Genomic DNA, 14,167 nt, shown 5'->3' with positions numbered 1-14,167 from the left:
TGTTCACAGCCGCGGCCCGGGCCCCCCCCCCAGCCCCCCGGCCTTTGAAGTGCTGCTGCTGCTGCGGCCGCGAAGGTGCCTCTTCACACCTCCGGGCCGGCATAAAGCCGGGCGCTCGGAGCCAGCGGCACTCCGGTCCCAGCCCCCGGCGCTGCCATGGCCCACGGCACGCTGCCCGCCGCCCCGCTGCAGGACTGGGCCGAGCGCGGAGCCCCGGACCCGCAGGGCTACAGCAGCAGCTCTCCCGCAGCATCGCCCGACTCCTGCGGGCTCGCGTCCCCCGCCGCGGCTCGGGGGCCCTGCCGCGGGCACGGCAGCCGCCCCAGGGGCAGGAGAGGGCTGCGGGGCGGCGGGGCGGCGGGGGTCCCGCGGCAGAGCGCCAGCGAGCGGGAGAAGCTGCGGATGCGGCGGCTGGCGCAGGCCCTGCTGCGGCTGCGGCACTACCTGCCGCCCGCGCTGGCCCCCGCCGGGCAGACCCTCACCAAGATCGAGACCCTGCGCCTCGCCACCCGCTACATCGCCCACCTCTCCGCCCTGCTGGGGCTCGGCCGGGGCGCGCCGGCCCCCCGACACTGTCCCCTGTGTCCCCGGGGCCTGGGGTGCTGCCGGGACACCGAGCCCCGCGATGCTTCGCCACCCGGCGCCGCGGGCTGGGGGTCTCCTGCCATGGCGGGGATCCCCCCGGAGCTGCACGGGGCCCCCGGCGTGGGCACGGCTGCCTGGGGGTCACCGCTCTGCAGCCCTGCTGCGGGCACTGCCCCAGAGGTGCTGGGGGCTCCGGAGCTGGGCTTAGAGACCTGGGGGTCACCCCCCTACACCCCTGCTGCAGGGACCCTCCCAGAGGCACTTGGTGGTCCGAACATCGCCATGGAGACCTGGGGGTCTCCCTCCTACATCCCTGCAACCGGGACCCCTCCAGAGATTCTTGGGGTTTCCAACATCCAGACGGAGCCCTGGGGGCCACCCCCCTATGTGCCTGCAGCGGGGACCTCCTCAGAGCTGAACAAGGCTCTCACCTCCCCTGCGTCACCCTGGCTGACCCCTCCCCACTCCGCAGGGGCCGCGGCCCCCCCGGATCTCCCTGGCGATGTCCTGGACACGGGACTGCTGCTGTCGGAGTTCGTGGGCACAGGGACAGTCACCCAGGTACGTGCTGCTGGGGACTGGGGTGACTCAGCGTGGGGCTGGCGTGGGGCAGGGATCAACTCCCCTTGGGGCAGCCTCAGAGTCCTCTTGGTGTGGGGCAGTGCAGGAACTGGTTTTGGGGTAACAACAGCCTTGTCTGGGGTAGGGAATGGAGAGGTGAGCCTGCTCCGTGCAGCGGCTGAGGTGGGTCCCCCAGCCTGCCCCATCCTTCCTGGCGCTTCCCTCCCTCATGTTTGTGGGGATCCCATTAGTGGGGACAGAAAGGAGTCCCTTGTCCCTGCCCAGGAGCCCTTCCAGGGTGTGGGCTGTCACTGCCACCACCCCAGCCCTGCCTGCAGCTCTGCCTGGTGCTCACCCTCCCCCTGTCTCTCCCCAGGATCTCTCTGCAGAGGATCTGCTTTCACTGCTGGAGGCTCTGCTCCCAGCACAGCCCCGGCACTGACCCGGGTGAGTCCCCGGGCCTGGAGCACCCGCGATGCCCATCTGGAGCCCTGCAGCTTGGGGACACGTGGCCCTTGGGGCAGCTGCAGGAACAAGCTGCCCGTCGGAGCCTGGAGCCGTGCTGGACGCGCCGGGCACGGCTGGATGTGAATAAACCCTTGTGCCCTCTCTGAGTGTGTCCGTGTGGCTGTTCCAGGAGCTGGGCACCCAATGGGGCTCGGCATGCCCAGCAGAGCCATGCCTGGGCTCTCCTCGCTGGGCTGCAGGGCTGGGGGCTGTGGGGCAGCCAGCTGGGAGAGCAGCCTGGAGGAGTATCAAGAGAAACGCTCCCCTTGCCCTGGGGCCTGACCCCTGGCCAGGAAGGGCTGAGGATCCCCAGCACCCTCCAGATCCAGCATTCCCACCTGGCAGTCTGGGCCTGTGGGAGCCGCCCATGCAGAGTGAGATGGGCAGATTTGGGGTCCAGCTCGGGGTGGGGGTGGGCCTGAGCCCACGGGCTGGAGACCCGGCCAGGAGCCGGTGATGGGGACCCTATGCCCCCAGCCCCCTTGGTGGCTCCCTGAAGTCTGGGGTCCCCATTAGCAGGAGGGTGTTGGGACCTGGCAGCCGTGTGCTAATGTGTCAGGGGTGTATCCTCCCAGCTCTGGGCTCTGGGGTGAAGGGCGGGGGGTTAATGAACCCCATGGAGTGTGAAAGGACTCTCTAATGAGGTTAATATCCTCTGCTGGGGCGGAGGAGGGGCATGACGGAACGGAGACAAGCCTTTGAGATGTAAAGCAGCCCCCTGGCCTGCCCTCCCCTAGGCTGCATCCCTGCTCTCCAGGCAGGGCCGAAGGGACCTGGGCACATGCTCCAGCCATGGGGACACTGCCATGGGGATCACCACAGGCCGGGGGAGCAGCTGGCAGTCACGGGGCTGGGAGGACGAACCTGTGGGCCTCTGGGCCCCCCAAATGCTGCACCTGAATGCAAGGAGCCCTTGTGTGCTCTGATACCTGGTCCTGGCAGCAGCAGTGCCAGACCTGGGGGGCACTGGCAGCACCCCCTGGGCTGGGGGGCTCCCTCCCACAGATTTGGGGCACATCTCACTGTTCATTCCCATGTGAGCACCACGCACGCTTACGTGTGTGTCCGTGTGCTGTGGGTGGCAGGGGAAGGACCGTGCTGTTCCGAGCTGCTGGCTACGTCAAGGACCATTCCGAGCTGCCAAGGGCGCCCACGCCACAGCAGCTGCAGCTGCAGCAGCAGGTGCTGCCTCTCTGCAGTACCTGCCCCGGTACCTGCCCCGCTCCCCTCGTGCCCCCGAGCAGATGCAGGAGCCCTCAGCACAGAGCCTCGGCACTCTGTGAGCACCAGCCCTGACATGGCCTGGCTGGGGAATGCCAGGCAGGACACCCTGGACACAGGTGAGGCGGGGGGAATGGGGTGTCTGGTCCTACAGGCTCATTGTTGGGCTGGGTAGGGTCCCCATCCCAGGCAGGATCATGAGGGGTACTCTGGGCAGGGAGGGGCACAGCAGTGATGGCCTGAGGTAGGGGGCGTGTTGGGGTCATCTGCCAGTGTCTTCCTCTGCCCTGCTGGGTGCCAGGGACCCCCGTAGCTCTGGGGGCATGGAGGGGCTTTGGGGGCTGCTGGAGGCTCGGGGGTAGCAGCAGGATGCAGCAGGCAAGGATGGAACACAGGGAAGTGAGCTCAGAGACGTGATGTCGGCACTGTGGCCCTGGGCAGGGGGCTCTAGGGGACAGGACCCACAGTGCTGAGTGTGGCCTGCCCCACCCAGAGCCCCCCCTAGGGCTGCCGCTGCCCCTCTGCCTGTTGTGGCAGGTAGGGGCCACGCAGACCCGGGCCCTGCAGTGGGGAACAGCAGCACGGAGCCCCCCGGCACGACGCCCCCCGAGTGGGGCTGCGCCTGGAGCCCCCCGGAGGAGAGGGGCGAGGAGCCCCTGCGGCTGCCCACCTTCTCGCCGGCCGCCCAGGTGCGCGTGGCCGTCACCTTCGCCCTCTTCGCCCTCTCGGCCGGCTGCAACCTGGCGGTGCTGCGGGCGGTGGGGGGCCAGGGCAGCGGCCGGCGCCCGCACATCCGCCTGCTGCTGCGGCACCTGGCCGCCGCCGACCTGCTGCTCACCGTGCTGGTCATGCCGCTCGACGCCGTCTGGAACATCACCCTGCAGTGGCGGGCGGGCGACCTGGCCTGCCGCCTGCTCATGTACCTGCGGCTGCTGGCCATGTACGCCTCGGCCTTCGTCACCGTGGTCATCAGCCTGGACCGGCAGGCGGCCATCCTGCGCCCGCTGGCCATCGCCCGCGCCCGCGCCCGCAACCGCGCCATGCTGCAGGCGGCCTGGCTGCTCAGCGCGGGGCTGGCCGTGCCCCAGGTACCGACCGGGCTCTCTGGTAACACTCCCCGCCCCGCCCGGCCTCCGGTGGCACCGTCCGGGCTCGCTGCCAGGGCTGGTGCCACTGTGTGACCCGCAGGGTGGGATGGGCACGCGGAGCTGGCAATGGAGCGGCTGTGGCAGTGACCCCCCTTGCCCAGCTCTGCCCACTGTGGGGGTGCCCCAGGCCCCTGTCAGTGCGGAGCAGAGCCAGTGCAGGGGGGTAGCAGGTTCCCCCCCCCCCCCCCCGAGGCTGGGTCTGTCCCTGTGGGTCTGGGGGTCCCTGCTTTGGCCTCCATAAACCCCCATTACCCATTACTCCCACCTCACCTCTCTTGTCTGCAGCTGTTCCTGTTCCACACCATCACCCTGCGGCCCCCACACAACTTCACGCAGTGCACCACGCGCGGCAGCTTCCCCCGGGCCTGGCACGAGACCCTCTACAACATGGTGGGCTTTGCCTGCCTCTTCCTGCTGCCCCTGCTCATCATGGTCTGCTGCTATGCCCGCATCCTGCTGGAGATCTCCCGCCGCATGGGCTCGGGCCTCTGTGAGTGCCAGGCACCCCCGTGTCCCGGGGCAGCCCCATCTGGAGCTCTGTAGGGAGCCCCCAGCTTTGCCCCAGCGCAGGGGTGCCTGTCCCAGCCCTGTTTCCCCCCCAGTCTCCTCGCGGGACGCATCGCTGCGGTGCTCCAGGAACAACATCCCCCGGGCGCGGCTGCGCATGCTGCGGATGAGCCTGGTCATCGTCTCCTCCTTCATCCTCTGCTGGACCCCCTACTACCTGCTGGGGCTCTGGCACTGGTTCTGTCCCCGCGCCGTGGAGAAGAGGATCTCGCCGGCCCTCACCCACATTCTCTTCATCTTTGGCCTCTTCAACGCGTGCCTGGACCCCATCACCTACGGGCTCTTCACCATCCCCCTCCGGGGGGGCTGGGGGTGCCCATGCAGGCAGGGTCCCCTGGCCCAGCCCCCCTCCCCGGCCACGGGCTCCTTCCGCTGCTCAGCCTCCTCCCTGCCGGCCCCGCGGGGAGCACCGGAGCTGCGCCGGCCCCGAGGGGCTGCCAGGGAGCCCTCCTGCCACAGCAGCTCCCTGTGACACCAGCTGGGGTGCCCCGGGCAGGGGGCCTGGCAGCAGGGTCAGCACAGCTCCATGAGCATGGAGTCACTGCTGATCTCTCCCTGCACCCCAAAGTGCCTCTGGGGGCTTTGGGCTGGTGGGGTGCCCCCCTCCCCTTTCCCTTCTCTGTGCCCTGAACAGCAATAAAGTGTCCTATGGCCACCTCTTGTCCCTCCTGTGCCCGCCCGCTGGGAGCTGAGCTGGTGTCCCCAGAGCCGCCCCCTGACTCATGGGGGTCACAGCTGCCCCTGTCCCCACCGTGGGCAGCTCAGGAGTCCCCAGGCAGGGGCAGATTCCAGGCCATGCCAGCCTGGCCAGGGCTGGGTGCTTCCCTCCCTGTGCATCCCCACAGTGGGCGCAGGGCTGGTCCCTGCCAGGGCTGGTGGCAGTGCCAGGGTGCTGCTGCTGTGGCTGTGCTCCAAGCAGGAGCTGCTGGCTGCTGCCCAAGGCTGTTGGGAGGCACACGGGGGCAGCTCTCCCGCCCGCAGCAGCTGCCCAAGGCCACGCTGCCGGCAGAGCCTTGGCAGGGAGGTGGGCGAGGGCTGCGGCTGCCCGGGCCCCTCACTGCCCCCAGCACCACGAGCACTGCCAGAGTGAGCTGCTCTGGCATCCCCCAGCCACAGGGAAGGGACCCCAGCGCTGGGCTCTGCCCGGGGTCCCCCTGTGCTCCCCTGGCTCCTCAGTCCCCACTGTGCAGTGGGAACCCCCTCACAGCCCACTGACACTGCAGCCTCACGCTGGGGCACACACCCGAGTGTCCTCCTCGGGTCCTGTGCCAGGAGCAAGCTCAGCTGTGTGGGCAGGGGGCAAGGCAGGAGGGCAGGCAGAAGCTGTGCCCAATAACAGCAGTGCCAGCCATGCTTGCAGGGATTTATTTGAAAGTGGCAAAGGAAAAGTCTAGTGGAGTTGCTTCAGCTCTGAGAAATGATCTCACACCTGCTTGAGGGCTGGAGGGCCAGCATACCAGTCACTCCAGGGGTCTTGTGGGGCCCCAGGGAATGAGGAGCTGCAGTCCCAGGTGTGTGTGGGTCCCCCGTACTTCTGGGGCAGGGATGGGGCTTCCTCGGCACGTGTGGGGGGAACGTGTGAGGGGGCTGAGCCTCAGGCACAGACCGGTGTGAGTATGAAAATACCACCTGGTACAGGCACACCACCTGCTGCCAGCCTGAGAACTGCTGCGAGGGGAGGAGCTGGCAGAGCCAGAGCCACCCAGCAAGCAGCCTTCCCTTGGACACTGCTGTTGCTGTGTCCTGCTGCTGGGAGCACCCTGCCCACCACGGGGCAGCTGGGGTGCACACAGAGACCCCTGCAGCCCACAGGCAGCTCTGCTGGGGCCGAGGGCACTGGGTGGGGGCCGGGGGGGCCAGTGCTGCCCCTGCCCTTGGTGGCTGCACAGGGCTTCAGGGGCAGCGTGTGGTCACATCCCAGTCACGTCCCAGGCCTGAGGGTGCCCCAGTGCTGTGCTGGTGCTGGTCCCACCCGCTCCCCAGTGCAGCCAGAGAACAGGGACAGGCTGGCCAGGCGAGGGGACAGGGTAGGCCGGGCGATGGCAAGTGGGAGGTGATGCTGGGGGACGCCTGTCCTTGGGTGGCTGCGTCACCAGCTCAGCAGTGTCACCCCTGCTCCCACCCCCCGCCTGCCCACGGCACCGATCAGAGGTGCAGTGTCTGTCCCACTGCCTGCTCCACTCGGGCACAGACAGCAGCTCTAGGTGCCAGCTCCACCGCTGCTGGGTCTCTTCTCGGTGAAGAAGCTCTTGAGCAGCACCACCTGCCCGATGCTGACCACGAAGAGGATGAGGGTTTCCCCCACTGACCAGTACGAGACGCGGCCATTGAGCTCCTCAGCTCTGCTCCTGTCCTGCGCCTCCCGCAGCCGGTAGTGCGTCTGGGAGTCGATCACTGCCTTCAGCATCTCGTGGATGGTGACACAGGCAGATTCCAGCTGGGAACAAGGACAGGAGCACCCTGTTGCTTCTGACATGGCTCAGCTGAGGGAGCCCAGGGCCGTGCCAGAACACTCAAGAGCAGTGTTTGTGTAGCAGGTTTCCTGCCAGAATCCATGCAGGGTGGTTCCCCACTGGCACAGAACTGAGAGGCCCATGAGGGCACCCGAATGCCCAGCCCAGAGCTCACACCTAGGGATGGAATGGCTGATGCAGTTCCCTCACGTGCGATGGACACAGCTGCTGCAGAGAGGGGAACCCAGAGCCAGCACAGCCCCCCCGAGCCAAGCAGAGCAGAGGATGTGGTGTGTGGTGGGGCTGTTGGCCGGCGGTTGGCACTTCTGCATCCAGTGCAGGAGGAAGGGGACACGTCCCCAACTGCCATCCCACAAGGCTGCTTGGGGCTGCAGCAGGACCCTTCCTTCCTCCCTCCTTTCCTCCCAGGACCCACCTGTGTCAGGGCAGTGACGCGGTTGTTCATGTCGGGCAGGATGGGCGGCTCGTCGCCCACCTGGAAGTCAAAGTAGACGATTTTGTGGGAGAAGGTGGAGAACTCGTTGCTGAAGCAGAAGGTGTAGATACCCTTGGCCTCGGTGTGGTGCGAGAAGCTGTCGTACTGCTTCTTGGTCTCCTGGTAGATGGTCTTGCCATTGGGGTCCTCCACGTAGCAGTCCACATCATAGTGCCCTCCGCTGATCACCTGTGCAGGGAGACGCATCTCCGATGGTGGCACACGCCCAGCGACGTGGCAAGGGCCCCCTGCCCCTGCCCAGCCCCACAGCTGTGTGAGAGGCCAGCGGGCACCATGCCCATGGGATGGGGCCCAGGCCAGGGGAGCCCTGGGGAAGTTGTGCACCACAGTGCCAGCAACTCAGCTGGGGTGCCCATGGCTCAAGTGGGGGGCCTGGAGACAGGAACGGCCCTCATGACCCAGGTCAGGGGTGTCCACGGCTGATGTGGGCACATCCCAGGCCTGGCTCTCAGGTGGGCACTGCTGGGCATGGAACTGGGGCTGGGAACAACTCCTAGTGCAGCATGGAGGGAGCTGGGGTGGAACTGCAGCCCTGCCTGGGGCTCTGCAGGTCACAGGATGGGAGTGCGGGAGAGGCATGGGCAGGTGGCATGGGCAGAGACAACAGCACGCCCACGGCAGGGCTGTGGGCAAGGGGGCACAGGCACCGGGCCCCTGCAGGCACACCCGGGCAGGGGCACAGGGATGGGGCACAAACGGGGCGGAGGGGCCCTGGCAGGGGTTTGGGCAGGGGGTGCAGGCACGGAGCATGCAGGAAGGTACAGGCAGGGTAGTACCTGATAGTCGAGGGTGAACTTGACGCCGCTCTCCAGCTCCTGGTGGAAGCAGCGCTGGGCGCTGTCGGGCAGCTCCAGCGTCAGCTCCGTGCCGCCGGCCCGCAGCGCGCCCAGCAGCGCGGCCAGGCACAGCGTCCGCACCGCGCCCGGCATCGCGCCCCGCACCGAGCCCGGCACCGCCTCCCGTAACCCGGCACCGGCACCCGCAACCCACAACCGGCACCCGCAGGCCGGCACCGCCTCCTGTAACCCGGCACCGGCACCCGCAACCTGGCACCGGCACCGCCACCCGCAACCCGGCACCGCCACCCGCAACCCGGCACCGCCACCCGCAACCCGGCACCGGCTCCGCACCGCCCCCGGCACCGGCTCCGCACCGGCACCGCCGCCGGCCCCGCACCGCCCCCTGACGTGGCGCTTCCGCTGCGGGGCGGGGCGCGGGCGGCACCTCCGGCCCCGGGGCGGGCACCCGCGGGGAGCCCGGGAAGGTTCCCCCGACCGGGCACCCTGGGCCCCCCGGCATCTCGGGGCCGGGCGATCCCCGCGGCACTCCCGGGACCCTGTGCGGGCGGCTGGTGTCGGCTCCACGCGAGATCAGCCTCCGTCCCAAGCTGAGCGCTTTATTAATGCAGTGCAAAACCAGTGCACGAGTCTCCGCAGGGCCGCGGCGTCACCCCAACACCTGCCCCTGCGCCCCTGCGCCCCTGCGCGCACGCAGTCCCGTGAATAACCGCGATCGTGGAGCGATGGAAGCTGCGGGAGCCACGGCCCACGGCCCTGGGGAGCGGCGTGGGGCGGGGGGCCCGCGGGGTCTTGGCTCTGGCGCCGTGCCTGCGGCTTTCCCGGTGGGATGAAGCGCTGGGCTCGGCCCGTGTCACCCTCGGTGGGTTGGCATCCCGGCTTCCCCGCCGCTGGCAGAGGCTCCCGTGCAGCCGGGCTGGGACCATCCTGCTCGGCGCTTCCTGAATTCAGAGCTCCTCGGCGTGGCGGGGAATGAACCCCCTGAGGTTCAGATCCTTCAGAGACCAGACAAGCCCATCCCGGCCCACAGCCCACGGGGCTGCAGCGGTGCCGGGTGTGCCGAGCGGCCGCAGCTCCGGGAATCCCGGAGGTGGAGCATTGTCTCCCTCTCCCGCTCCGGGAGAGCACCGGCACGGTCCGTGGCTGCACGGGGATTCCGCTCCTCGAGCCCCCTCCGTACTGAGCCCCTTCCCCTCCTGGAAGGCACTTCATGAACGCCTCGGCCCCAGAGATCACCACCCGGTGCTTCAGGCCGGGATTCGGTGAGAGAACGAGCAGAATGTAAGAAAAGCGGATTGCAACTAGTGAGGAATAAGTGAACTGCAGGTGGGATCCTTGGCACGGAGCTTGGCGATCTGGGACGGTGTGGGATCGATCTCCCGATCAGCCTGATCCCGATTCAGCCCCTGGGCTCAGGGCTGAGCCCCCCGGCCACTGTGTGTCCCCGGAGCCTGTGCCCACTCTGTGTGGGAACCGTCCCGTCTCTGCGGGGACAGCGCGGCCTTGGCCACCTCCCTGTGAGCAAACGGGGCACGGCTACTGCGCCACGACCTCCTCAAAATCGGAGAGGTGCCGCATCTGCTCTGCCTGCATGGAATGTCTGCGGAGGAGCTTCCTGTGGGCCCTCAGATCGCCCCGCCTGGGCGAGCTGGGTGCGAAGGGCACCAGCGGCTTCAGCCCAGCAGCCAGCGGGGAGGGGGCTTTGCTGGAGCCGATGTCAGGAATCGGGGGGTTGGGGTTCACATTCAGGGGGGGCAGGTATCCTGGCCTTGTGTGGGAAATGTGGTCCAGCAGCAGGGTCCCGGACCCTCGCCTCTCCAGCAGGCCGGGCGGCCGGCGCCGGCCGGTGCTGGGCGATGTGCTGGTGCTGCCGGAGGGAGAGTCACAGCAGCCGTCCAGCAAGGCCAGCTGGGACCCGCTCAGCTTGCGCCTCTCGGACGGCGCCTTCCCCGCCTCGGTGACCGGCGGGTCCCCGTTGTGTTCGGTGCCTGGCCTCCACCAGTGGGGAGTGTCCGTCCCTGCGGTGGAGCTGGCGGCTGAGCCGGTGCTCTCCGGCTCCTCGGGGACCGTGGCGCTCCGGGACAGGCACGGGTGGGTGCCCGGACTCTTCTCATGGGTGGCTTTCCATGCCAGCGGCCCCAGTGCCTGCTCATCCACTGGGGGGAAGAGAGAGGGGTCCCTTCCCTTGCTGCTGCTGCCGCTGCGGGTGAGGGAGGGCTTTTTGGAGAGCGAGAGGTCGCCGATGCCCGTGATGACCTCGCTGTCGGCGCAGACCCGCGTGTCGTCGCGGTGACTGGAGGCCGCCAGCACCGAGGGTGCCACCAGACCCCAGGGCTCTGACCTCAGCCGCTTCAGCCGGGGCAGCTGGGCTCTCCGGGCAGTGCCGCCTCGCTGGCCTGGGGAGGGTGGCTCAGTGTCCCCAGGGTGGGAAGGGTGTGGGGTGAGAGTGCTGCTCTCCTTCTCGGCAGGGGAAGGTGCTGAGACAGGAGTTTTCAGGTGGGTACTGGAGGGGGCTGTGCTCTCCTCGAGGGGAGCCTTCTCCTTGAACTCCAGCGCTGGGGCAACGTTCAGGTACTGCTTGGCGGTCTTGGTGCCAGAGGCTGATGTGTCCATGGTGATGATGATCACCTCCTTCCCCTTGGCTCTGCAGGCATTCAGGAGGTGCTGCAGCACAGCCTTGTCCTCAGCGTTGATGGCGTGGACCAGCGCTGAGGCTCCTGAGTGGTCCTCCAGGCTGGGGTCTGCCCCGCTGTCCAGCAGCAGGGACACCACGTCCCCCCCAGCCCCGCGGATGCAGGCGTGCATGAGCGCCGTCTTGCCAGACTTGTCCTGGATGTTGGGGTCGGCTCTGTTGTCCAGCAGGTACTTCACCATCTTGGCCTTGTGGCTGCTCTGCTGGTCCACGTGCGTGGTGATGCAGGCCACCATGAGGGCGGTCTCGCCCTTGTCGTTGCTCTCGTTGATGTAGGCGCCCCCCTCCAGCAGCAGCCGGGTCAGCCGCAGCCGGCCCAGCCACACGGCCTTCAGCAGGGAGTTGCCCCCCAGCTCCAGCTCTGTCACTTCATCCATGGCTGCTGCTTCCCGCTGGGTGACGGCAGCGGTGCCTGTGGGGGAACCACGGGGAAGAGGTGAGCCCCGCTGCTTTGTCCCTGCCTTCCTGGGATGCTCTGGGCACTGTCCCACGTCCCACTGTCCCTGAGGCTGTGTCCCTACACCTGGTGCACACAGCTGCCAGGATGGGTGCCTTGGCTTCCCCAGGAGATCAGAGAGCTTCTGGTGGTCTCCACTGGCCTGCTGTGTCTGGGGGCCGCAGCACGAAGCGCACTGGAGACGGTGTGAACTTCCCTGATGGCTTCCTGGGCTGGAGCCGGGATCTCTGCTTCCTCACTGCCGGAGGGAAGCAGAAGCGGCCACAGTCATGCTGTCTATTGTGTTTCTACCGCCCCCTGCTTCTGCCGCCCCACTGACCCCCGCTGCCACCCCCTCCTGCTGCCCCCGCTCCCTGTCTCACTCCTCAGAGTGCTCCTGGAGCCCCGAGCAGCCGGTGCCCACAGAGCGCCCCTGGAGAGGGCACAAGCCTCCCGGCCCTTCCCACCCCTCCGTGCCCTCCGTGGGATCCTGCGGCCCCTGGACCCGCGGTCAGTGCCCGCTTAGCTCCCAGCCCCTCCCAAAGGCGCCCACGGTGCCGCTCCCTGCCCGTGAGCTGCCCACGGCCCCTTCCCGTGCGGACCCTCGGACCCGGGGGGGAGACCCGGGGGCGGCTCTCCCCTCTGCCGCCGGGGCTGCTGTGCCTCGCGCCCCTCCGAGCCGCGGCCATCCCGCGCCGCCCCCGGCTGCGGTGGTGACGGTGGGGAGCGCATCCCACCCGGTACCTGCTGCCCGTGGCGGTGTGCGGTGCCGCTCTCCGGGGTTGGTGCCGCTGCCCCGTGCCCTGTGCCGGGGCTGGTGAGGTGCCGGTGTCGGTGCCGAGTGCCGGGTACCGGTGCCGGGTACCGGTGCCGACCGTTGGTGCCGGTGCCGGGTACCGGTGCCGAGTGCCGGGTACCGGTGCCGGTGCCGGGTGCCGATGCCGATCGTTGGTGCCGGTGCCGGTGCCGGGTGCCGATGCCGATCGTTGGTGCCGGTGCCGGTACCGGTGCCGATCGTTGGTGCCGGTGCCGGTACCGGTGCCGATCGTTGGTGCCGGTGCCGGTACCGGTGCCGATCGTTGGTGCCGGTGCCGATGCCGGTGCCGGTGCCGGTGCCCGGCGCTGCGCGAGGAGGAGGGCGCGGGGGGCGGCGCGTCCGCCCGCAGGTGGGTGCGGGGAGCGGCGGGCGGGGGTGTCCGTGTGCGGGGGGCTGCAGGATCTGTGTCCGTGGGCTGGGGGCTGTAGGGTCTGTAGGGTTTTTCTCCGTGTGCGGGGGGCTGCGGGGTCTCTGTCCGTCTGCGCCCACCCGTGCGGGGTCTGTAGGGTCTGTGTCCGTTTGCAGGGGGCTGCGGGGTCTCTGTCCGTCTGCGCCCACCCGTGCGGGGTGTCTGTGCTTGTCCCTGCTCCGGGGCTCCCCAGAGCCCGAAGATCCCTGAGCCCGCAGCTCCCCGCACTCGGAGCAGGGGCAATCACGGCCCCCCGAGCCCCCTCTGATGTTAATGACTGCGCGGTTTGAGCGCTCGCCTGGAGCAGCCCGAGGGCACCTGGGGCACAGGAGCGCTCCGTGCCGGGCAGGACCAGCTCGGGTCCCGCGTCTGCTCCCCGGGCACGGCTGCCCTCGGTGCCAGGGCTGCGCCTGGCAGTGTGCTGCCTCTCCGGCCCTCCTTCGCCCCCAGCCCCGCAGCTGGGCAAGAGCCTGCTTCCCAGCAGCTTCCTCCACCTCCCTCGGGGTCCCTTTCGGAGCAGTCCCAGCAGAAAGGGAATTTGGAGGAAGGGGGAAATGGTCACAGATGCCCCCGACCACCACCCTGACATCCCAGCTGTGAGGGTGTTTGTCATCACACCCCCCATATCACATTAACATTTGGGGAGATTTGTCTTGTGATTAATAAAATATAATTTAATATTGCAGCGCTCCTCATTCAGAGATGATGACAATGAGAATCAGAGCCAGCAGAGAAATTAAGTCAGTCTTACTATGTTAGGGAACATTTGGCAAATCTTATGGCAGGTTCCTCCTGACTTGGTAACACAGACACTCTGCAGTACCTGCCTAAACTGGCCATAAACCCCCCAAAACTGTGTTTATCTGTCCATTTTCTGATGCATGAGCACACCACTTTACTTGGCAAAAATAAACACACTAACTCCTAACAGCAACATAATCTGAACACCTTGACAAAATAAACATCTTAAAAATAAACTCCTGAAACCCACAAATTTAGAAGAGACAAGCTGGTGGCAGGAGGAGCCCAGGCTGCCCAGGGGAAGCCACCACATCCCCCTGGTGAGGGGGCTCTGCTCTGCTCCCAGTGTGGGTCAGGGATGGAGACAAGGAGGGAGGAGGTGCTTGTGGGGAAAGAGGGAAGGTCCTGGGTGCCTGATGATGGCAAAGAGGAGAATGCTGGCAATAAGGCTTGGGGAGAATGCTGGCAGTGGGGCTTGGGGAGAATGCTGGCAGTGGGGCTTGGGGAGAATGCTGGCAGTAAGGCTTGGGGAGAATGCTGGCAGTGGGGCTTGGGGAGAATGCTGGCAGTGGGGCTTGGGGAGAATGCTGGCAGTGGGGCTTGGGGAGAATGCTGGCAGTAAGGCTTGGGGAGAATGCTGGCAATAAGGCTTGGGGAGAATGCTGGCAGTAAGGCTTGGGGAGAATGCTGGCAATAAGGCTTGGGGAGAATGCTGG

The 14,167-nt window shown here is 67.7% G+C and overlaps 4 protein-coding genes across 5 annotated transcripts; 2 read left to right on the top strand and 2 right to left on the bottom strand.

Moving 5' to 3' along the window:
- Positions 1-156: 156 nt before the first annotated feature.
- On the top strand, positions 157-1,757 carry LOC136561942 (mesoderm posterior protein 1-like). Its single transcript, XM_066558488.1, has 2 exons — positions 157-1,146; positions 1,523-1,757. Exons 1-2 carry the CDS (start codon positions 157-159, stop codon positions 1,586-1,588), a joined length of 1,056 nt encoding a protein of 351 aa, XP_066414585.1. The 3' UTR covers positions 1,589-1,757.
- Positions 1,758-2,950: 1,193 nt separating this feature from the next.
- On the top strand, positions 2,951-5,061 carry LOC136562241 (gonadotropin-releasing hormone II receptor-like). Its single transcript, XM_066558959.1, has 4 exons — positions 2,951-2,993; positions 3,412-3,962; positions 4,308-4,512; positions 4,625-5,061. Exons 1-4 carry the CDS (start codon positions 2,951-2,953, stop codon positions 5,059-5,061), a joined length of 1,236 nt encoding a protein of 411 aa, XP_066415056.1.
- Positions 5,062-5,938: 877 nt separating this feature from the next.
- TMED3 (transmembrane p24 trafficking protein 3) lies at positions 5,939-8,550 on the bottom strand. Its single transcript, XM_066558864.1, has 3 exons — positions 8,336-8,550; positions 7,479-7,727; positions 5,939-7,026 (listed from the first exon to the last, which is right to left on the bottom strand). Exons 1-3 carry the CDS (start codon positions 8,486-8,488, stop codon positions 6,790-6,792), a joined length of 639 nt encoding a protein of 212 aa, XP_066414961.1. The 5' UTR covers positions 8,489-8,550; the 3' UTR covers positions 5,939-6,789.
- A 385-nt stretch (positions 8,551-8,935) lies between these two features.
- Positions 8,936-12,360, bottom strand: ANKRD34C (ankyrin repeat domain 34C). 2 transcript variants are annotated; one of them, XM_066558863.1, is made up of 3 exons: positions 12,229-12,360; positions 11,572-11,743; positions 8,936-11,460 (listed from the first exon to the last, which is right to left on the bottom strand). In XM_066558863.1, exon 3 carries the CDS (start codon positions 11,423-11,425, stop codon positions 9,893-9,895), a length of 1,533 nt encoding a protein of 510 aa, XP_066414960.1. In that variant the 5' UTR covers positions 11,426-11,460; positions 11,572-11,743; positions 12,229-12,360; the 3' UTR covers positions 8,936-9,892. The 2 variants fall into 2 exon arrangements, with proteins under 2 accessions (XP_066414960.1, XP_066414958.1); XM_066558861.1 differs by having other exon boundaries at positions 8,936-11,743.
- Between the last annotated feature and the right edge of the window lie 1,807 nt (positions 12,361-14,167).

The sequence above is a fragment of the Molothrus aeneus genome, chromosome 13 (assembly GCF_037042795.1).
Source record: "Molothrus aeneus isolate 106 chromosome 13, BPBGC_Maene_1.0, whole genome shotgun sequence".
NCBI classification, from domain to species: Eukaryota; Metazoa; Chordata; class Aves; order Passeriformes; family Icteridae; genus Molothrus; species Molothrus aeneus.
Note: the sequence above shows the minus strand (reverse complement) of the source record. Positions and strands in the feature narration are given on the sequence as shown.